General features: G+C 40.3%; 1 protein-coding gene across 4 annotated transcripts in view; it reads right to left on the bottom strand.

Annotated features, from left to right (window-relative positions):
• The window catches only part of FRAS1 (Fraser extracellular matrix complex subunit 1), a 447,336-nt gene that overhangs the window by 86,462 nt on the left and 336,648 nt on the right, over positions 1 to 24,226 (bottom strand). For all 4 annotated transcript variants that reach the window (XR_004972271.1, XM_036337385.1, XM_036337380.1 and 1 more), the window contains 6 exons: positions 17,664 to 17,795; positions 16,506 to 16,631; positions 14,029 to 14,276; positions 6,162 to 6,310; positions 5,337 to 5,499; positions 3,465 to 3,600 (listed from right to left, as the gene is read on the bottom strand). Coding sequence is in view for 3 of the 4 variants with exons in the window: in XM_036337385.1 (XP_036193278.1) it covers positions 3,465 to 3,600; positions 5,337 to 5,499; positions 6,162 to 6,310; positions 14,029 to 14,276; positions 16,506 to 16,631; positions 17,664 to 17,795 (954 nt within the window). In the remaining variant the exon portion in view is untranslated. The remainder of the gene's footprint in view (positions 1 to 3,464; positions 3,601 to 5,336; positions 5,500 to 6,161; positions 6,311 to 14,028; positions 14,277 to 16,505; positions 16,632 to 17,663; positions 17,796 to 24,226) is intronic.

The raw sequence follows: 24,226 nt of genomic DNA, 5'->3' as shown, positions 1-24,226 counted from the left end.
TTGCTCCACCAATCCCTGATTCCCAGGCTGAATTGGAAAACATGACAGCATTATCAGCAAAAGATGAAGGCATGTGTGAGGATAAAGGCTGGGGTATGGAAGGAGCACAAGACCAGAAACTGGAAGACTTGGGGTTGGATTACTATTTCCCCACTATTTCTCATCTATAAATGGATACAGCTGCCCTGCAATTTCCACAGGGAATCAAATGCGGTAATATGCATGAAAGCACTCAGAATGTCACTATTTTATATAGCACAGAATCCATGGCTGTTTTGTTAGAAATCTTTGATAAAATAAATGCTGGGGCAAGTAATGACACAATAGAAAATGTTCTACCTTAAGCTTTAATCCATTTTAAGACCACTCTACTTGGCATATCCTGCATGAGGAACTCTCTTTCTCTACGTAAGGAAAGGTTGACTATATACCTATATATGTAAGAAACACTTCTTAAGCATGTTTTCATTTGACCTCTCAGTTCCTTAAGGAAACCTCAGTATGAATCAAAGTTCAGTCTTTGGGATGGTCCACCAGGGCTGCTGTGATGCTCAAAGGACCATCCAGAGTTCAGGTGCCATTCAGGTACTGAGATGCTCAAAGGACCATCCAGAGCTCAGGTGCCATTCAGGTACTGAGATGCTCGAGGACCATCCAGAGCTCCACAGGAAGTGCGGGCTCTAGCTAACTCTTCCTTTCATCCCAACCCCACAGTCTGTAAAAGACCCAGGGGAAGAGTAAGCACTGTCTACATGATGGATGACTTGCCTCTTACTTGGTCTGAGTTCTTCTGATTGATTTCAAATTGTTATCACATTTTCTTCTAAAAAACAAACAAAAAAAGGAAACCCCTGTGTCTTTAAACATTCCCTAGACATATCAACAAAGGAAAGTAGAGACAGAAGATCTGAAAGCAGCAAGGCCTTCTCTTTCCTTCTTTCATAGTCCTTTGCAAAGGCCAGGCCATATATTAAAAGGCCACTGACTTTCTGAATTGTAGACAGTGTCATTTTTGACCTCCCAACAGAAAGACTAGGAATTAAAAAGTTTTATTTATAATTTGTTTGAATTAAGAACTCAAGACAAATATTTTTTTTTCTTCAATGATGTAAATTTTCTGAAATTTACCCCTCAAATCTGATAGCTCTTGTCACCAGAAGCATAGAGGAGTCTAATCCCCAGGACGCACAGTTTACGGTTTCCAGAAGAAATGGCCATACGTCCTTCCAGTTCTTATTTTCTCTTCTCACTGATTACCAGTAAGGTGATAAAAGTGGCTTCATTATTTAGGTCAGAAATAGTCTGAATAAAGTAAATAATGCCTATAAATATATGCAAACAGAGTAATGATTTATTTTCTGTCACTGGAAAACAAGCCACTCAACAAGTGAATCTGTCACTGAAGCTCTCAGCATCAACCCTTCCGATTTTTAAAACTACACCTTTTATTTTTTTTCACAGAAACTGTTCTTCTGTGCTTCCTTTCCTTCTTAAAACAAATAGACTGTATGCAAATTAACTAGCTCTCAGTGCGGGCAGGCTATCACCATGAACATCTATTCCTGCATTGCACTGCAGCACAGTGGTGCCTAGAGGTAATCAAGGCGGATCCTGTCCTGGTTGTGCTGAATGAATGTAGACTCCAGGCTGTTAGAGTTTATATTTAACAATATAATTACTCTGTTCCTTCTGGTCTTGCTGGTAAGAAGTTTAAGCTGCTCCTTCTAATGTTTTTATGAAGACATTCTTCTGATCAGCTGCATTCTTAACCTAGGTAGCAAGTTTCATATGCATAAGACAGACTCAGTTCTTAATACCCATAGAGCAAAGGGAAGAATCCTTAAATGTTGTGCCTTGGGACAGTAATTCGCCCCCTGACCACCTCTTCCTTACTTCCAGCTTCACACTAACATAGAGCAGCAGTTTTCCAGGTGTGGCCCTTGCCCAGCATCAGTGGCATCGCCTGTGAGCTAGTGAGAAATGCGAATACATTGCCTCACCAGCCTCCTCCAGCAGGACCTCTGGTGGCTGCCCAGGAAGCTGTGCTTTCACAAGCCCTCCCTGTGAGTCTATGGACATTAAAATTTGAGAACCATCTTTAGAGAGGCTGAGGCTTGCCAGAAATTCGACTTCTGGACCAATGAAACACTCCTCTGCATGCATTCCAGGGTAACATAAAACCATGGCAGGAAGGCTTAATAAGAAACCATCTAGAGAGAAGAGAAGGCCAGAGGCAACCATCCTTGGCTGCTTCCCACCCTTTGTCCATGCTCTTCCCTCTGCGAGAAATGCCATTTTCCCTCTTCCCACAGCAACTCCCACTAACCCTTCAAGTTCCAACTCAAATGTCACTCCCTTAGACTTTTTCCTGCCCCCCCTACCCCGCCCTCCAGGCACAGGTAACTGTTTTGTTTTATGTACTTTCTCAGTGCTTTGCTCCCTTCCCTGTACTGGCATTTTATGTGTTGTGTAATGTATCAGTCATCCTATCTGTCTCCCACTCAGGGCAGAGGCTGTGTCCTATTCATCTTTACATCCATTGTGTCAAGCATAAGCATTTGTGAAGATAAATCAAATTCAGTGATAAACAAAGCGAAGTGCACACACTGAAAGATGGGGAAAAGACCCAAGGTTTTCTATAGGAGCTCATGGTCTCTGCAAAATCAGTTTCCTGTAACCAGCTTCAAATCTCAGGCACCACGCTGGCCGCAAACACCTTCACTCAATGGCCTCTCTGTGGGAGCTTCTAGCTGCATGCCAATTAGAGCCAAGTGCTGCCTCATTCAGGAATCTCACTGTAACCTGACAGGGGCTATCTCAGCTGCCAGTCACTTCGGTCTCAGGGGGCCTGTGCATGGTACACATCTCACTTCTCCTCTGTGATAACCACCAAGGGTGGTGGATCCAACCAGATGGTGGCGGGGAGGGAGGCTGAGGAGGGTCACAGATAGCCACGCACACATTTTAATTCATGTCATATCTTTAGAAGGAGTCGAGACATAAGCTATGGTTCTTCTAAACTGCTGCTGCCTCACAATAAAAGGGCAGAAATTTCATTTCCTTGACACTCAATTCTGAGTGTAATCCACAAGGCCCTCTACCCCTACTGCTAGGACCCTGCTCTATTTTCCTCCCATAGGGCTGATTTACCTCCTAACATCTTGCAGGATTTTCTCATTTGTTAAGTTTCTTATTTGACTCCTCCCCTTTTCTCCCAGGACCTAAGGCACCATGAAGGTAGTGGTTTCTGGCTGTTTTGTTTATTGATATGTCCCTAGTGCTTAAAAAGTGCCGGGCCCACAGAAAATGCTCAGTAAATTTCTGGTGAGTGGATGAAAACTTCCTTCGTTCCATTTCTTTGAAATGGTTCCATTCCTCTTTAGTTGCCCATGTCCAGTTTTAATCAGAGGTGGTTACCCCTCCACCCCACTCCTTTCAATTCTACAGCAAAGCTCCCGCGGTACCTGTTCCTGTGTTCTCAATGCAGCCGTACTTGGGCAGAGCACTTAGTCTAATGACGGCATCGCCCTGGAGGTTGTCCTGATCTTCAGCAGCAAAGAAATGGTGAAATGAGAGTGGAGTTCTCCCTCCCTCGTCAACCTGAGAAAGAAAAGATTGCAGAGAGAGTCCTTGGGCGGATGCAGGCAACTGCACTGCGGTAAAAAGAACTGAATTGCAAAGTGCCGCCTGGGGTGACCTTCTGGCACCAATTTCACTTCTTTGAGGAGGCAGATCCTCCACAGACGAGATGAGGAATGTGCACGCTGCTGAGGCCAGGCAATCTCTCAGCACCTTGCAAAGTGACATTCAGACACAATGACTCGAGTGTCTCCCTTCAAAGCCGTGCTTCCTTCTATGATGGATCTGGTTATAAACCGGTTCTGGCCCACTCCAATCACCCACCTTGCACACCTACATACAGGACGCTGCCTTCCTCCCATATCAACATTCAAAAGCCCACAGCTAGAGAGTGATCATCCAGTCCTCCCCGGACACCGTCAGGGGGACTGTCCTACACGTGTTCCCACGCAGAAAAAAAGTCCTGTTTATTCCTTTACAGTACATATTTGCCAGGCTCAAGATATCTCAAAGCTAGTGCTTATCTTAATGTCAATGAGGACAATAAATCAGTGGAAGTAAAAGCAGTTGCTCGCACTAACTTTCTCCTTTGGGGCCCTGCTTTGCACGCTCACGCTGCAAGCCCAGTCTGGTGTGTTTTGCTAGCCTGCTGGATATGACCCTGGCTCTGGGAATGGGAAAAATGCAAATGGCTGCCCCAAGGTGTGGAAATGGGAAAATGGGCGGAACATCAGAATCATTTAGAAACAGCTCAGTTTGATCAATTTTGAGTCGCTCAATAGAAAACAGAAAAGCTCCTGAGTTTTTGGCATGATGGTACGTACAGAGAGCAGGATGAGGAAAGTGAATTAACTTTTATGGAATTCCTACACCATTGCCAGTACTGTACTGTTTTTTAAAAAAATGGTATTTTATTAATCATCAAAGCAAACTTCTAGAATTACTCATATTTTAAAGATGGGGAAGTTGAGCCCTAACCGGTTTGGTTCAGTGGATAGAGCGTTGGCCTGCAGACTGAAGATTCCCAGGTTCGATTCTGGTCAAGGGCATGTACCTTGGTTGTGGGTGCATCCCCAGTGGGGGGTGTGCAGGAGGCAGCTGATTGATGTATCTCTCTCATCAATGTTTCTAACTCTCTATCCTTCTCCCTTCCTCTCTGTAAAAAATCAATAAAATATATTTTTTTAAAAAGATGGGGAAGTTGAGGCAAGAAAGATTACATAACTGGCCCAAGGTCACTCAGCTAATAAGTAACAGGACAGGCACTTAAATTCATGTCTGTGTAACTTCATGATTAGGATTTATTATCTAACTGCCTCCCATAGCCTTCCCACTCCATGGAACTGTTAACACGGTATAAACAGTGATAAGTATCAACTTAATTTAAGGAGTGACTTAGGGGAACATTTTCCATATCCCCATGTTTTAGTTGCTGCAAACATTAGATTATAAACTCCTTAAAGATATATCCCATTTTTAATTTTGCTCCCTCTTCTATACACAGCTAGGGTTTATGTCTGGCACATAAATATGTGTTGACTACACAATGTCGATATAATGATTTGATTTTTTGCATACAATTATTTTCTTACTTTTTGATGATTGAAAAGAATGCATATCTTGATACTATTGCCTGGAAACCTTGCGGGAAGAAGTTGGCAGCCAATTTATCAGAAAGAAATCCTTCATTTACATTCATTCCCACATATTCCAGCTCTCTGTAGCACTCGATGTCTATTGATCTGAAAATTGTTTACCGTGATCAGGTCAGCAAAGGCAATGACTGGAGGTGGATTCTTGACAGGAGTGATCATGATGGTGAACATCTGATTTTCCAGTCGGTTGTGGTCCATATCAGACACAGAGAAATGGAAGCTATCCGTGACCAGCTGACCCTCGGTCTCAAACACGGCTGAGTACCTACAGAGGCCAAAAGAAGAATCAAGTGAATGAGCTACACTGAGAAGCCAAGTAAATGAGTGCATCTTTGTTTAAAAATGGGGCCAGGCCCTAGCTGGTTTGGCTCAGTGGATAGAGCATCGGCCCATGAACTAAAGGGTCTTGGGTTTGATTCTGGTCAAGGGCATGTACCTCAGTTGCAGGCTTGGCCCCCAGCCCCGGTCGGGGCAGGTGCAGGAGGCAACTAATCGATAAGTCTCTCTCACATTGATGTGTGTGTGTGTGTGTGTGTGTGTGTGTGTGTGTGTCTCCCTCCCTTTCACTCTTTCTAAAAATCAATGGAAAAATATCTTAAAGTGGGGATTAACAACAACAAAAAAATGGGGCCAGAAGCAATATAATCTTTCAAGGGAGTTACTGTTTAGTTATTAACTTTTTAAAAATTTTGTTCCACATCTTAAAAAAAGTATTGAATTTATTGGGGTGGCATTGGCTAATAAAATTATATGGGTTTCAAGTGTACAGTTCTATAATACATCATCTGTATATTGTACTGTGTGCTCACCATCCGAAGTCAAGGTTAACTTTTTTATATTAAAAATTTTTAATGTTGACATTATTGCAGGTGTCTCCCTTTATACCATTTAAAAAATCCTGTCAGGTAATACAAAGTGGTTACATACCTAATTTTCTGGTTGTTGATATCTCCCATCGTGAAATTGGCAACCTCTGAGATTTCTTCCACTTCAAGTCCTGAGGTTCTTAAAAGAGTCCCGTACATGGGCAGAGAACTTAATTGAATCCAGATCTCGGAGTCGGGGGAAGAATCATCCTAATCAGGCAAATATGAGGGAAGACAGGAATGCACATTTGCAGAAATAAATACTCCAGTAGTTAAAGATCAGGGTGATTCCTGCTCTGCTAATTGGACGTCTCTTTCTCTTTGTGACAAAGCAACACCATTTCAAGCTGCAGGAAAATCCCAGTACTCATTCCTCCTAAATGCCTCTTTGATAATCTCTTTTTTCAAGAGTAGCTCAAGATACCAGTGGGGAAATGCTCGTTCAGCATGGGGCATAAAACTCTATTGTTACTAGACGAGCCACACAAGGTCTTGTTTTTATTACAAGCATCTAGTGAAGAACAAAACAGGGTCAGAGATAAAAGTCCTCTTTCTGAAAACACAGTTGTAGGCTTCTTCTAGAGTTTCTAAGAATGATTTTCTTTTTAGAAACAGGTAAAATTCTCTTATAATGTTAATACAATGATAAAGAAAATTCTGCAAAACAGAGAGAATGAAAGTTACTTAGCACAGCCAATGACTCACTTTAATGTTCAACATGATAAAATTTTTAGTTAAATAGAATTTAGGGAATGTTATGGGTTTCATCCATTCAGGACTGAAAAGACCATTTCCTTTTTCCTTCTCAATTGCTTAGCAGGAAATAAAATTGGCTTTCTGTGTTTCTACATGGACAACAATTGAATGTCTTAATGAACAATTTCCTCTTTCTTCAAGGATATTTTTGGGAATATCTAGAAGATAGGCAACATCTTCTTGAAAGGTTTTCTTGGAAGTCACTCATCTTTCAGAGCACTTGATGAGAACACAGGGGCACTTTACACTCTACCATAGCAACAGTGAAGGTCAATATTGCATAGTTGGGTGTACTCTCAAGTGCAAATGTTCACAGCTATGTTGTACAGTTAGCTGAGGTCCTGGGCAGAAATGTGAGCACGGATAGGTGGTGATCTGGTGGTTTTAATCAGTTCTCATTTCTAGCCTCAGAGGCCTTTTTAAGTTGGCTGTTCAGAGCCTCAAGGCAAGATCACAGAACTTTCCAGATTTCCTCACATCTTTTGACACTAGCAAGAGAGGAAACTCAAATTCATTGAGACTGCAACACTTCAGAAAATTTCCCCTAAATTTATGCTTTAAAAGTTTCTCTATTTTTCCACATGGGGTGTCAAATACAATATACAGACTTCCAAAAGACTACCTCTTAATTCAGTGATGGCAAACCTTTTGAGCTCGGCGTGTCAGCATTTTGAAAAACCCTAACTTAACTCTGGTGCTGTGTCACATATAGAAATTTTTTGATATTTGCAACAATAGTAAAACAAAGACTTATATTTTTGATATTTATTTTATATACATAAATGCCATTTAACAAAGAAAAATCAACCAAAAAAATGAGTTCGCATGTCATAGGTTCGCCATCACCGTCTTAATTACTGTGAGTATTCCCTAAAGTGAATTTTAAAAAGGCAGCTGAGAGTTCTAAATATTGTCTTCCAGAATGGCAATGGAGTACAAGGACAGAGCTCCTGACTTTAAATTCCTCACTGGCAAATTTGGCAAAGAAATACTTTTTTCATGTCTGGCACATCTTATTATAATGTTTCCAATCTCAAACAGCTGCTGGGTTTGAAAAAGTGTGAAGTCAGCTAGATTTTTTTTTTTCTGAAAATACTGTCATAATTTAAAGAAATTACTATTTTGGTATATCCACGACACTGTAGGTGCAAAAATTTCTAAGTCCTGCCGGCATGGCTCAGTGATTGAGCATCAAGGTATGAACTAGGACAGTGATGGCGAACCTTTTGAGCTCGGCGTGTCAGCATTTTAAAAAACCCTAACTTAACTCTGGTGCCGTGTCACATATAGACATTTTTTGATATTTGCAACCATAGTAAAACAAAGACTTATATTTTTGATATTTATTTTATATATTTAAATGCCATTTAACAAAGAAAAATCAACCAAAAAAAAATGAGTTCGCATGTCACCTCTGACATGCGTGTCATAGGTTCGCCATCACTGAACTAGGAGGTCATGGTTCAATACCCAGTAGGTGGTGTGCAGGAGGCAGCTGATCAATGATTCTCTCTCATCATTGACATTTCTATCCTCTCTCCTCTCCCTCTCTGAAATCAATAAAAAAAAATACATTTAAAAATTTTATAAGAATATAGAGCTTTTTATGAACTGCCAGGGTCCTGCCCCAGCAGGTCCAGGGGTCCCCAAAGGCGTAGATGGAGTCGGCGAAGAAGGAATGACACGGAGACAGCATTCAGTTGATCAGCAGCCTAGCCAGGATCTCTAGCCAGGATCTCTAGCCAAGTTCTGTTCAGGATCTCCGGCGAATTTCTGGTCAGGATCTCCAGCAAAGTTCTGGTTAGGATCTCCAGCCAGGTTCTCCAGGTTCTCCAGCCAGGTTCTGTAGCCATGTTCTCTTGCTAGGTTCTCCAGGCAGGCTCAGTAGCCATGTTCTGTAGCCAAGTTCCCTCGCTAGGTTCTCCAGCCAGGTTCTGTCCAGGTTCTCCAGCCAGGTTCAGTCACCAGGTTCTAGTCAGGTTCTCTTGCCAATTTCTGTAGTCAGGTTCAGTCCAGGATCTTTTGCCATGTTCTCTCGCTAGGTTCTGTCTCTAGGTTCTGAGGCCAGTTTCTGTCCAGGATCTTTTGCCATGTTCTCTCCAGCGAAGTTCTTCTGTCTCTAGGTTCTGTGTAGGTTCTGTCTTCTTAGTTCTGTGTTCTAAGCTCTGTATTCTAAGTTCTGACTCTTGCTGTCTTGTTACATCTGTATTTATACCAGTTGATTCAATCCTATCAATCTCTTTTCCAAAGGTTAGGGTGTTTCTTATCTCCATTCCAGGGAGTAAAGATTATGTAGCTTAAGCATGATTGTTCCTAGTTAAAGTGATTAATTACCCGCCTGGCACTTAGTTAAGAGGTTTTATACCCTCCCTAACTTCAGGGGAAAATCCCTACCTGGGGAAACAACCTTTCTCAGAGAGAGACCTTGGTTAAAACACATACTGCCAAGAAGGTGAGGAAACATATTAAGAACAGTATGCCATATATGCCAGGTCCCTTGAAACAGCAAGCATGGACTGGCTCCCGGCAATAGAGCTTTTTATGAACAAAAATAGATACAGAGGCAGAGCAGCCTCAAACAGACTATCAAACTACATCGGGAAGGCCGGGGAGGGTTGGGGGGCGAGGGGGGGGGTGTTAGAGATCAACCGAAGGACTTGTATGCATGCATATAATCATAACTAATGGACATAAGACACTGGTGGGTAGGGGAGGCCAGGGGTTTGTCAACGGCGGGGGAAGAAAAAAAGGAGACATATGTAATACTCTTTGTAATACTTTAAGCAATAAAACAATTAAAAAAATAAAGGAGCTTCTGCAATTTAAAAAAAAAGAATATAGAGCTTGTTCTCATGTAACTTTTCTACTTGAAGACCTTCTTACCCCTTCTGTATTAATTCATTTTGTCATTTTCTTTTTATTATTTATAAATCTATTATCTCCCGTTGATTCAACACTAGGACTAGTACTTTGATGATTAATATTTGTCTATGTGTTTTTCCTCTATCCTGTCATTGGGCCTACCATTACCCTGAATCTTGTTTCTTATTTCTTAGAATTTTGCAATATAATTTGATATATTACTACAAAATATTTTAGTGGTTTTTTTTATATTTATGAAAGGCAGTTAGACTCTCCTTTTGTGGGATTTATTTTTCTTTTTATTTAATAGTGGAGTGTTAAGAGCCATCAATTTTGTTTTGTGTAGCAATTTTGTTTAAGAAATAATTCATCTGTTTTGAGTGTTCTTTAATATTCCATTGAGTAAATATACTGCAAGCTATCTGTTATCCTGGCGATAGGCATTTGGCTTGTAATAGATAATATTGCTATGAACATTCTTGTGCATATTCTTTAGTATAAATGTGTAAGTTTCTCTTGCATAGGAATCTAGGAGTGAAAGGGTTAAGGTATATTATCACCCCAAAATGGTCACTCCAGTTTATACTTCCATGAGCAAAGTCAAAAACCTTCCTTAGACCAATTTCCTAACGGTTGGTATTGTCAGATTTTTAAATTTCTGCCAATTGAGTTGGTATAAAATGATATGTAATCTGAACTTGCTTTCCCTAATGACAATAAGGTGAATATCCCTTCTGAGATTTACTGGCCCTATGATTCATCTTCTGAAATTCCTGTTAATGTCTCTTGTTCATTTTCTATTGGATTAGCTTTGCTTTTTCTTTTTGACTTGCAGATATTGTTTATCTTTTCTGTGTTATTTTTGGTTATATGTGTTACAAATACCTTTTCCCAATTTTTAACTTGTCAGTTTTTTATAATTATAGTGTGTTTTAGGAAACATAAATTTAATTTTAATATAGTCAAATTTATCAATCTTTTCTTTATAGTTTCTAGTTTAAGAAATTCTTTCCCAATATCATAACAAATATATTCACCTATATCCTAAAAAGAATTATAAAATTTTGCTTATGATACTTAAGTAAGTGATTTGCCTGGAGTTAATATCCGTGTAGGGTGTGAGTACAAGTTCTTTTGTTTTTCCACATGAGTACTCATTTGTGCAGTTCCATGTCTTAATCAGTTTCTCGTTTCCACAGAACTAGCTTGCTGCATCCATTTTATATTGTCCCATGTGTGGGTCTGTTTCTGGGCTCTTCAGCATATTCCTGTGCTACACTGCTTTAAACAGTGCAGTTTCATAATAAAGCCTGATATCAGATAGGGCAAATGCCTACCCTCCTATCATTCTTTTTCAGAATTTTGGCCCTTTCTTCTTCCTTATATATTGAAGAATCAGCTTATCAAAAGCCATAAAAAGGCTACTGGGCTTTTGATTGGATCTCAGCGGAATAGAAAGATCATTTTGTGGGAAAACTGATAACCTTTTTGATACAAAATCTTCTTATTCATGAAAATGGAAAACACATAATTTATTTAGTGTTTTTTAAAATGTCTGTCAGTAAAGTGATAAATTTTCCCTGTGAAAGAAAGGCCTGTTTTTTGTTAGATTTTGTCCAATGGACATGATTTTTGTAATGCTATTATAAGCTATTTTTAGTTACATTTACTGGCTATTATTTGCTTATGTATAGCAATGCTATTGTTTTATTGATCTTCTATCTGTCTTTTTGGTAAATTCTTTTATTTCTAATACTTTGTCAAGAGATTCTTTTGGATTTTCTTTATAATAAGTCATAGCATTAATTATCCCTAGAATTATGCACCTTTTGTTACATTTATCCCTAGACATGTATTATACAATATTATTATAGATGGTATCATATTTGAATTATTGTAGTTTTTAATGTGTTTTTATTAGGTTGTTGTTTTTTACAGAGAGTGGAAGGGAGAGGGAGAGAGAGAAACATCGATAAGTGAGAAACAGATTGGCTGCCTCCTGCACGCCCCCTACTGGGGATCAAGCCCGAAACCCTGGCATGTGCCCTCACTGGAAATCGAACCAGCAACCTCTCTGGGCATGGGATGACAACCAACTGAGACACACTGGCCAGGGCTGAATTATTGTAGTTTTGGCTGGTACATATAAACACCATTAACTTTTTAAGATCAATCTTATATCACCCTCCCCATATTGCAGATGAAAAAAACTGCGCTCTAGAGAGTTAAGTAACTTGCTAAGGATTACTATGCCAGTAAGTGGTGAGCTTAGATTAAAACCCATCTGTTCTAACTACAAAATCCATAGCATCCCTCCCCTACTTGTTTACTTGCAGTGCACATAAACGGTGTAAAAGAACCACCATTAATAAGCAAGTCACATAGAATCCCATTTCTGCCTTTTGTCTCTCCTGACATCCCATTAATGAACTCTAATTAAGAATAGGCTCACCTGCTCCTCTCCCTTTATATTCTGCTTCATTAATGATCAGATTCCATATGGCTTTTCCAACCTTTCTGAATGTTCACTGCACACTTACTAACTATGCATATCTAGAAAAAATTTTCCCCATTATACTAAGTATAAAATTCTTCTACAGCCCTCAGAGAAAGTTAGTATATGCTTTAGCAAAGTCTTTAAAATATGCTATGCTTTCGGCAGGCTAGGACAGTTCTTTAGGAGTCTTTCTGCTCTAGTGGGTAAATTCGCATTCAATCAATTTCTGAAAATGCACGTTCAGTTGCCAATGGGCTTGCATTTTTGATATGCAGCTTATAATACGCAGTTAATGGGCAGGAACTGCTCCTGGAGTGCAATTTTGGTCTGTCAAACATTTTTCAAGCCTTAGTGATCTATTGATTAAATCTGTATTCATACATTTTTTATGAATTCATGAGTTTCATACAATTTAAGACCATAACCTATGGTAAAAATCACCTGTCAATTAAAAAACAAAACAAAATCAAAACTGTTCTGAAACTGTACCAGACCCAAGAGAAGAATAGGACGGAATACAGTTTCCCATCATTTCAGAAGAGACAATCTGAGGGGGAAATTTGTGCAAAAGCAATTGAAGAAATTGTTCCCAGGCCAATGCTTCATCTTTCATACAACTACTTAGGACTAGCTTTTATAGCCAGACTCTTCAGCCCAGTAAAGGATTACTTAAAACTACATAATTTTTTTTTTTTTTTTAGAGGTTGCCATGGCCGGGTGGCTCAGTTGGTTGGGGAGGCGTCCCAATACATCAAAAGGTGGCAGGTTCGATTCTAGATCAGGCCACGTACCCAGTTTTCTGGTTTGATCTCCGGCTGGGGCAACCAATCGATGTTTCTCTCTCTTATCTCTCTCTCTCTCCTCTCTCTCTCTCTCTCTCTCTCTCTCTCTCTCTCTCTCTCTCTCTCCCCTCTCTCTAAAAAGATCAATTGAAAAAAGAAAAAAGGCCAGGTCATTGCTTGGAATTTTAAGACTAGTAGAGGAAAAATTCAATATTAAGAATGACTACCACTCAGATAATCATTCTTATTGTCAAGACATTTGTCAAAACTTCTCATTATTATGTTTATATTGAGAGTTCATATCTGTTTACAACATACATAATTGAAAAATAAAATGAATGATCCTCATTCCTTAACACTAGAGGTAAAATCAAAGAAAGAAGATGAGTTTTAATTAACAAGAATTATTATCAAGTTAAGGTCAGATGAGGAAAAAAACAAACTAGAGTTCCTGAGCTTACCCTTGTCCCCCAACCACCCTGCTTCTCTCGGGGAATGGACTGGAGGCGGAGTCCGGAACTTGCCCAGGAGGCCTGGCAGAGAGGCACTGCCAAGGGGTGAGCCAGTGCTCTGTCTAGCGCTGGACCTGAGACCAAAGCTGGTGAAGAGTGGGCTTTCTCTTAGAAAAGTGGGCCATGAAACTTCATTACCTATTAGTCACCGACCAGGGAAGTTCTTCTGACATGCTCTTTCCATAACATTCTCATTGGAAACATTATGGATGGAGCTTAAAACGTGGGGACTTGGGCTTTTCTGACATTGGTAATGTTTCCTGTTGACAACCACCCGTCCTTTCACATGCACATTGTGTGATCATCAAGGTTTGCCCATTCACTTGTCTGTGCATGAGACACCGAGAGCTGTTGGGATAAAGAGTGTAACTATTCCAAAGAGCAGAGCTATAGGGAAGTTGAGAAAAAGTTCTTCATATGGCCATCTACCTGACACCCCAGATACTCAGTCATGGCACTGCTCACTGGTCAGCCCAGTCAGAGGGCACAGAGAAGAGGAAGGCAAGTGTAAGCACTTACGATGTAAGCAAGGTGAGATCTCGTGATTACAGCTGTGCTTTCACTAGCAACGGTCATGCTCAGAGAGGCACCGGCAGCCAGCCGAGGCGCTGGGGCCCCTGACAGGGACACCTCCACTCTCACGTCCACGGTCATCGCTGAGAGGCCGTCTGTGACCAAGATCTCCAGGCTGTCCTCCCGCGCAGAGGAGCCGTCGTGGAGATACTGCAGCACATTTTTCTCAATATCCTCATATGTGAAAGTGTCACCTTTTAAGAATAAAACAAATTACAGAACCAATTACTTCTGGGAATGACGCTTTTCATTTATATAACACCTTTGATCTCAGTATTTCAAAGCACATATAGGATCACAAACGGGGAGATGGAAGCTAATTAGTCCAGCCACCCACCCACCCAATATAGAATTCCCTTTACACTACCCTTGAAAAAGGTATTTAGCCTGTCCTTCAACACTTCTCAAGGTGAAAGTCTCACTATTTGACAAGGTGGCTCATTCCACGGGAGGAAGCTCTACTGTTTGTTTTGTGTGTGTTTTTTTTAAAAAATCTGCCTCTATAAGATCCATTCATCACTCTCAGGTCTAGAGAATAAAGGACAAGCCTTTATTCTTTATGACAGTTCTTCTAGTACCTAATCTTGATATGGAAAATTTTTTGAACAATAAAATAAATTATGCTTAATGAACCTGTAAGAGGTCTTTGTTTTAATTGAGAGTATAAGCTGTTTTTTTTTTTTAATTAAAAAATATCTAAAAATTTAAAAATGTACTTGAAGTTAGAAACTTAGTCTGGAGCACTAATTCATGATAGATTTGATATGTGCTGTGTGGAAAAGGTCATATTAGTTTAGGAAAAATAGATTTAAACAAAATTTAAAATTAAAAACTTTTTTTCTTATTTTATCTATTTATCCATTCATTTATTATTTTTCCCATCACTATTTACCCTTTTCCACTCCCCCGCCCCTGCAATCACCACGCTGTTGTCCATGTCCATGAATTTATCTCTCCTTTTTCTTTTTTGCTCAACCCCCCTCCCACAAATTCCTCTAGCCATAAGTTTGTCCCTATTTTGCTTGGTAGTTCAGTTTGTTCATTAAATTCCACATATGAGTGAAATCAATATGGTACTTGCCTTTCTCTGACTTTTAAACTGCAGGATTTATGAGAATTTTAGAATCCATAATGTACAATATGAAAGCTTCTCAAAACTGTTTGGTCAAGGATCCCTTTTTTACCAGAAATGCCACTTAGTGTCCGGGGTCCCAACAATCCCACAGACCACAGTCAAGGAACTGGTCTTCTTGGGTGTTATATTCAACTCCCGTTCCTGATAGATTATTGGCTCTCATAACTGGTGTGATGTAATTAAACTAAAGAATTTATTCATGCTCTGTATTAGTCTTCTAAGCCTTCTCTTTCAACACTGTGTTACGGTGATTTACTGGTGCTAGTGGTGGTGTGCTTAAAAAAGTAATAAAACTGATAAGTTTATTGTAATACATTAAAAAGAACATTTTACTAACATCTTTGGATCTCTATGTTAATTACACAAATATAGGTGAAATAGGATGTTCACGAAACTGGGCTATGACTATTATGCTCCTAAAGTAGTTCCCTTAGGATCTACTATCCTAATATCCTTTTTTTTTTGTTCAGTAAATTTGTGAAAAATCTGCCTTTGTGACTCCCAAATGCCTACTGCTTGTTCTCACAAATCCAATCTACCTTCAAGGTCAAACACATGCCCCCTACCTCTGCAGGGATATTCAGAATAATGCATCTTTACACGACAACTAGGAATTATATGAAGGTTTTGAGAAAGTACAGACTGTCAGAATAAGCACAGAGCATCCCAAGGTGACAACTTTCAAGAAGGTAATATCTACTTTGATATATAAGGGATGACTATTAAAAATTAGATTTAGTTATATTCTTTGTGCTTTTCTATACTTTCTAAACAATATGTGTTATTTTTTATAGCTGGAGAAAGTGCAGTAAATATTATTTTGGAAAGCTGGTCACATCACCACACTGTTATACGGCATAAATACTATTTTAAAAATGTGTTCCCTTTTTTTTATGAAGATACACGTAGTTGACACTATCGGAATCGCAGTGCTATAAATACTGTGAAGATTTACATATCATAGTAAGGAAACAAATTCATGCCCATGAACAACCTATCAGAGAGTGGCAGCTGACAACTCCTATGAGGTTGTTCTGAATGCATTTACTCCAGGTTTCAAAAATCAACCAATTGCACCTACAATTTGAGGAAACATCTTCATAGTTTTGGGCATGGGAGGTGGCACAGAGAAGTCCCAAATATTTCAGCTGATGAACTAAACACTAATTTTCCCCCTTTCTAAGTTATCTCCCCATAGTTTGTCCCACAAAACTGCTGACTTATTGTCTGAGACACATAAAACTGACTGCAGAGCAAGAAATCCTTCGATGACAGAGTGAGCAGCTACCTGGGGCCATGGGCCCTAGGAACTCAGCTGTGTCCTTAAGGAGTACGCCGTGCTCGGGCGGTTTCCGAAGCTCAAAGAGGAGTTCTTCAGGCGCTGTCTCAGTGTCTCTTATTACCACCTGCAGCCCTGCGGTCAGGAGAATAAAGCCTGGTGAGAAGGTGTGTACATTAAAAACTGTATTCTCTGTGTACACTGAAGCCACAGGCCAGGCTGGAAGCCATGTTGTGGGTAATCTGATAGTTATAAGAAAGCACTGTTTAACCCCCATCAACCACAAAGGAGTGAAAACTGATAATACAGTCAATTCCCAAATTACAAGTAGATTCTTCCACAAGTTAACTTATAAGTAGGTAGTTCTGAATGCAGACACCATTTTTATTTCCACACAAATGAAGGTATGGAAGTCCACATAAAGGTCAGGTTTACCTGACTAGCTCGGGTAGGTTTTCTTCCAAAAAATACTCCCAGAAACTAACTTTGTTTTAAATTGTTTCTCTTCTTCTTTCTCTGAATCTACATAAGAGCCAAGTTATTTTAACAATAGTTGCTCCTGCCCTCAGTGGAGTGAGAAGTAGGGTGAAAGTGACAGTTGTTTGTAAGTTGGATGATAATTAATTTTAGGCCAATACCCACATGTAGAAACTGAATAAGAATCTGCACTTAGGATGTTCTTGGCAAAAGAATACACTTCTAAAGAGTGAGTATAGTAATAGATAAATCACATACAAAAGAACTGGGCCAACACTAACTCTTCACAGCTTCACAAGGTTACTGTGATCTGTCATTTCTCCCGTTACTCTTTACTTTCTAAATAGGAAATGAAGGAAGTCATTGAAAAGGCTCCCCCCTATTCTCTCTGCTCTCTGTTACTTTATATTTTAGTGATGGCCACAAATCAGTCTCCTGGAGGCTGGACAATAAATTCTGTGTTGTATTCCATCCCTGAGCATTGGCCTCTGAAGGGTTTATTGCCTTCTCTCTGTGCTGTTTCTATTTTCATGGAAATGGGCAGAGGGAAAGATATAGATGAGGAGCAAGTACCTTCTGGAAGAGGAGGTTGTTACTTTTTGGTAAGCATCAAGAGGTTTGAACAGGAACGATTGCTAAAGTAAGGTTCCATTTTGAGAGCCATGCTTCTTTCCAGCTCCCAGTTCTTACCTATGGAAGTTCTGCCTCCTGGGCTGACCTTGAGTATTGGAGCTGTGACCTGGAACACTGGGGGGTGCCGATCAGAGTGAAGTAAGTGAATGGTGAGAGCCATCTCTGGACTCGTGTGTTCTCCATCCGAAACTAGAAAGGTACACACACATAAATCTGCTGTAGGCTGGTCACCTTCAGGCTATTTCCATAAATGTGTAGCCAGAGTTTTTTAGATTACCATAGCACTTTGAAGAGATGCTGACAAATGGGAAAAGTGAGTAAGCAAGATACTGTGAGCTATTCTAACAAAACCTTTTCTAGGGGATAACAAAAAGGGTAAAGGGCCATAACAACAAGTTCATTCTAAGAAGCAAGTTTCACAACAATGAGATATTGATAAATGTTAGTGGAAAGAAAAATAATACAAAACTTGTACCCTTATATGATGTTGGTAAAGGCTTTTACTTATGGGATTATTTTTTAATTAAATTCATTCTTCCAATGTTCCAGGGAAAGATTTTTTTTTCAAGAAATCTCGAAGAGAAACTAAGATGGCGGCATAGGTAAACACCGGGAAATTGTCGCGTCACACAACAATTGAAAATTACCGCAAAGGACGGAGCAAACATCATCCAGAACAACAGAAAGGCTGGCTGAGTGTAAATTCTACAACTAGAAGGAAAGAAAAGCACGCTGAGAGCCAGAGGCGCTGCGGAGGTGAAGTGCAGAGGTACGGCGGCTCGCGCGCGCGAGGAAAGGGGGTGGCACCTGAGGACGCGGCTGTCTTTTTGAATCACAAGCTCCCGACTGCTCTGAACTCCGGTTCCGGGAAGTCTCTGGGGACCCAGGACCCATACGGGGAGAAGCTGGTCTGTCCGGCAGCGGGCGAACTTGAAGGCAGCTTTCCCTCAGAGGTGCTTGCAGCAATTAGCGGGTCACTGAGACCCGAGACTCCGGGCAGAGAATCAGCCATAGCTCCTTGATCTGCCCTTTGATTCCCTGAGACCCCGCCCCACCCAGGCTGCGGCAGAGGCTTTTGCATGTGAATGTACCTAACTGCAGCCGAGCCAGGCAGACCCGGAACTTCCAAGAGAAGGCCCAAGGCCCCGCAGCAGCTTGCATTGCTTCACAGCTGAGCCTCTTCGTGGCTCCTGCTGTGTGGCCTCAGGCAGAGGCTGAATTAGCACCTCCTTAGATCCAGGAGCCACTGTACCCAGTGGTCAGAGGGGGACCATCCAGACTGCAACTCCTCAGATCCATAAGGGACACACTCAGGGAGCAGACTCAGTGAGCACCAAAGCCCCACTGAAGCAAGTCTTGCCCCAGAAGGGTGTCTTCAGCACAGAAGTTCTCCCACTTTAGACACAGCTGATTCTCACAGCCAATTGGCCTGGAGGTCAATTCCTCCCAGTGATTCTACAACAACCAAGGCACCAAGAGTGCACCAAGAGTGTCCACCCCAGGTAACTGGGGAGGCTGAGCTACTGGGCCCTACAGGACACCTGGCGCGCAGGGCCACTCTATCAACACAGGGAAGCTGCCAAAATGCAGAGACAAAGAAACAGGTCACAAAAGGCAGAAATGGAGGAAAGCAAATGATTGGATATAGAGTTCAAGGCCACGTTTATAAGGTTTTTCAAGAATTTTATGGAAACCGCCGATAAATTTAATGAATCCCTCAATAAGTATAGTGAGACCATGGAGGACATGAAAAAGGACCAACTAGAAATTAAGCATACACTGACTGAAATAAAGAATAATTTACAGAGATCCAACAGCAGACAAGAGGATCCCAAGAATCAAGTCAAAGATTTGAAATACAAAGAAACAAAAAATACCCAACCGAAAAAGAAAAAAGAAAAGAGATTCCAAAAATATGAAGATAGTGTAAGGAGCCTCTGGGACAACTTCAAGCGTACCAACATCAGAATTATAGGGGTACCAGAAGGAGAGAGAGGGCAAGATATTGAAAACCTTTTTGAAGAAATAATGACAGAAAACTTCCCCTACCTGGTGAAAGAAATGGACTTACAAGTCCAGGAAGTGCAGAGAACCCCAAACAAAAGGAATCCAAAGAGGACCACACCAAGACACATCATAATTAAAATGCCAAGAGCAAAAGATAAAGAGAGAATCTTAAAAGCAGCAAGAGAAAGACAGTCAGTACCTACAAGGGAGTACCCATATGACTGTCAGCTGATTTCTCAACAGAAACCATGCAGGCCAGAAGAGAGTGGCAAGAAATATTCAAAGTGATGAATAGCAAGAACCTGCAACCAAGATTACTTTATCCAGCAAAGCTATCATTCAGAATAGAAGGTCAGATAAAGAGCTTCACGGATAAGAAAAAGCTAAAGGAGTTCATCACCACCAAACCAGCATTATATGAAATGCTGAAAGGTATTCTTTAAGAAGAGGAAGAAGAAAAAGGAACTCTTACCATTTGCCACAGCATGGATGGAACTGGAGAGCGGAGAAATACCACATGATCTCACTCATTTGTGGAATATAATGAACAACATAAACTGATGAACAAGGACTGATCCAGAGACGGAGAGGCATTGATTGGACTGTCGGGACTTGGAGGGAAGGTAGGGGAGGGTGGGGGTAAGGGGGAAAGATCAACCAAAGGACTTATATGCAAGCATATAGGCCTAATCGATGGACATGGACAACGGGGGGGTGAGGGCATGAGCGGGGGGGGGGGGTGGGGGGGTAGAGGGTAACGTGGGGACAAGGACACATATGTAATATCTTAATCAATAAAAAATATATTAAAAAAAAGAAATCTCTTTTAGAAAGGACATGTCCATGTCTCCTTAGAAAATAACTTTTGAACAGGACAGAAAATGTCCATACAAACATCTTAAATGGCATTTGTTTGGAAGTAAGCAGACCCATTTTTACCTGGCTGTTATGCACAACACAATAAATGGAAGACACCTTTGTGAACAAAACAGTGACCTTAAGATTTATTTCCCTGGATTACCTGACAGCCAAGTGAATACTGATCACCTGAGGGAAATGAAAGCAGAATTGCCTGATCCTTGATTCATATTTCTACTTCCCCATAACTTAACACACCCTCGCTTCTCTAAAAGCCAGGAGGATTGCCTGCCCCACCAGCTCATTCATGTGTTTATTTGTAGTGGCAATTGAGAAAACTGCACTGTTGATTACTTTATTTTTATTTATTTTTTAACTTTATTTACTATGGATTATTTTAAATGTGTGCTATGTTTTCAGAATGGTTGGTTATAAGAAACTGGTTTCTTTCTTCACTTTCTTCTGAACTTAGTAACGGTCAATAGGAATCTGATCTGTATTTTTCCAAAGAAGACATACATAGGACAAACAGGTACATGAGAAGGTGTTTGTTAGGTCGGAGAGAGCCCAGGATCGGATACAGGCAGACTTGTGATGAGATAATGGACTCTCCCTGGCATTTCTAACAGATCAGCATGCCAGACACAGATACTGACTCCTTCCTGAATACCTTGCTAAACCCCAGCAGTGGGAACTTCCTCAGCTGAATACCTCAGCTCATGTCCCCGCCCCTCACCCAACTGCAGTATAAAAAAAGTGCCCCCCTCTCTGTTGGCGTGAATCCATGTGCCCTGTCCTTGGGGGTACGTGGGTCTCCCGGGGATGCAGGATAAACTTTCCTTCCTTCCTTCCTTTTCTGATCAACTCTCTTTATTTCCTTTGCCACCTCCTGAGCCACCTAACCTAAAAGTGTTCACATCACTAATCATCAGGAAAATGCAAATCAAAACCACAATGAGATATTACCTCACACCTGTGAGAATGGCTATTATCAAAAGCACAATAATTAACAAGTGTTGGTGAGGATGTAAGACAAAGAAAACCTTTGTGCACTGTTTGTGAGAATGTATATTGTTGCAGCCACCATGAAAAACAGTGTGAAGGTTCCTCACAAAATTAAAAATAGAATTATGATATGACTCAGCAATCCCAATTCTGGGTATTTATCTAAAGAAAAAATACAAAAAACGAAAACACTAATTTGAAAAGATATCTGCATCCCCGTGTTTACTGCAGCATTATTTATAATTGGCAAGGCATGGAAACAACCTAAGTGTCCATTAATGGATAAGTGGATAAAGAAAACATCATAATATATGTGATGGAATGTTATTCAGCCATAAAAAAGAATGAAATCTTGCCATTTGTGACAGACAACACAATGGACCTTGAAGACACACCATATGATTTCACTTACTATATATGTAGACCCTTAAAAATGAACAGATTAGTGGTTGCCAGAGGTAAGGGATGGGAGGTGGGTGAAATGAGTGAAGGTGGTCAAAAGGTACAAACTTCCAGTTATAAGATAAATAAGCCCTGAGGATGTAACGTACAACATGGTGACTATCCTATATAATAAAAGGCTAATATGCGAATTGTCCCCTCGACCAGGAGTTTGACTGGGAGTTCGTCCAGGGGGTGGGGCGGCCGGCCAACAGTCCGCGGCTTCTCCCCCTGGCCAGCCTACCCCAATTGTCCCGATTTGGGGGGGCCGCCTAGACCCCACCCATGCACGATTTCGTGCACTGGGCCTCTAGTAGTAAATAATACTGTATTGCATATGTGAAAGTTGCTAAGAGAGTAGGTCTTAAAAGTTAAGCATGAGACATCACACAAACAAAATGGAGGATAAAAACCACATAATCATATCAATAGATGCAGAAATGGCATTTTAAAAAAAATACAGCATCCATTTATGACAAAAACTCTCAGCAAGGTGGGAATAGAAGTAACATGACTCAACATAATAAAGGCCATTTATGACAAACCCACAGCCATACTCAATGGGCAAAAGCTACAAGCATCTCCTATAAGATCAGGAACAAGACAGGAATATCTGCTTTCATCACTCTTATTCAATATAGTACTGGAAGACCTAGCCACAGCAATCAGATAAGAAGAAGAAATAAAAGGCATCTAACTGTAAAAGAAGAAGTAAAACTGTCATTATTTGCAGATTATGAGAATCCTAAAGATTCCACCAAAGAATTACTAGAACTGATCAATGAATTCAGTAAAGTAGCAGGATGCAAAATAAATCAGTTGCATTTCTATACAACAACAATTAACTATCAAAAAGAAAAACTAAGAAAGCAACCCCATTCACAATGGCATCAAAGAAAATAATGTAAAAAACCTATACTCATAAAATTATGAAACACTGAAGAAAGAAAATGAAGGAGATACAAATAAGCGGAAGCATATACTGTGTTCATGGATAGGAAGAATTAATATCATTAAAATGTCCACACAACCCAAAGCAATCTATAGATTCAGGACAACTCCTATCAAGAGACCAATGGTGTATTTCATAGAACTAGAACAAATATTTCAAAAATTTATAAGAAACCAAAAAAAAGACCCTAAATATCACAGCAATCTTGAGAAAGAACAAAGTTGGAAGAATCACTCTATCTGATATCAAAACCACAGTAATCAAAACAGCATGGTACAACCATAAAAAACACACATACAGTTCAATGGAACAGAATAGAGAGCCCAGAAATAAACCAAGGCCTTTATGGCTAATTAATATTTGACAAAGGAGGAAAAAACATATAATGGAGTAAAGATAGTCTATTCACTAAATGGCATTGGGAAAATTAGACAAATATATGCAAAAAAAATAAACTAGGCTACCTTCTTACACCATACACAAAATAGATTAAAGACTTAAATGGAAGACTCAAAAACCATAAAAATCCTAGAAGAAAACATAGGCAGTAAAATCTAAGACATTTTTGGTAGCAATATTTTTTTCTAATATATCTTCTCGGGCAAGGGAAACAAACAAACAAACAAGTGGGACTACATCAAACTAAAAAGTTTTTACACAACTAAATGAAAAGACAACACATTGAATGGGAGAACATATTCACTAATGATATATCTGATAAGGGGCTGAGATCTAAAATTTATAAAGAACGTATAAAATTCAACACCAATAAAAACAAATAATCCAATTAAGAAAATGGACAAAGACCTAAATAGATACTTCTCCAAAGAGGACATACAGGTGGCCAATAGACATATGAAAAGACGCTCAATGTCATTAATCATTAGAGAAATTCACAATGAGATACCGTCTTACACCTGTCAAAATGGCTATCATCAATAAATCAACAAATTGGAGAAACTAAGACAGAGGCATAGGGAAACACCGAAATTGCTGCCTCCTACAACAACTTCAAAACGCAATAAAAAGACAAAACAGACATCATCCAGAACTTACAGGAAGGCTGGTGGAGTGGAAATTCTACAACTAGAAGGAAAGAGAAAGGCATATTGAGGGTCAGGAGCTGCGGAAGTAAAGTGCAAAGGTACGGAGGCTCGAGAGTGCGCGGAAGGGGGCTGGTACCTGAGGATGTGGCTGTCTTTTTGAATCGGGAGGGAGTCACAGGCTCCCGACTGCTCTGAACTCCGATTCTGGGAAGTCTCTGGGGACCCAGGACTCATACGGGGAGAAACTGGACTGTCTGGCAGAACTCGGAACTCGAGGGCGGCTTTCCCTCAGAGGTGCTTGCAGCAATTAA

This window comes from Myotis myotis, unplaced genomic scaffold (assembly GCF_014108235.1).
Source record: "Myotis myotis isolate mMyoMyo1 unplaced genomic scaffold, mMyoMyo1.p scaffold_m19_p_1, whole genome shotgun sequence".
NCBI classification, from domain to species: domain Eukaryota; kingdom Metazoa; phylum Chordata; class Mammalia; order Chiroptera; family Vespertilionidae; genus Myotis; species Myotis myotis.
This window is presented reverse-complemented; position numbering and strand designations above follow the sequence as displayed.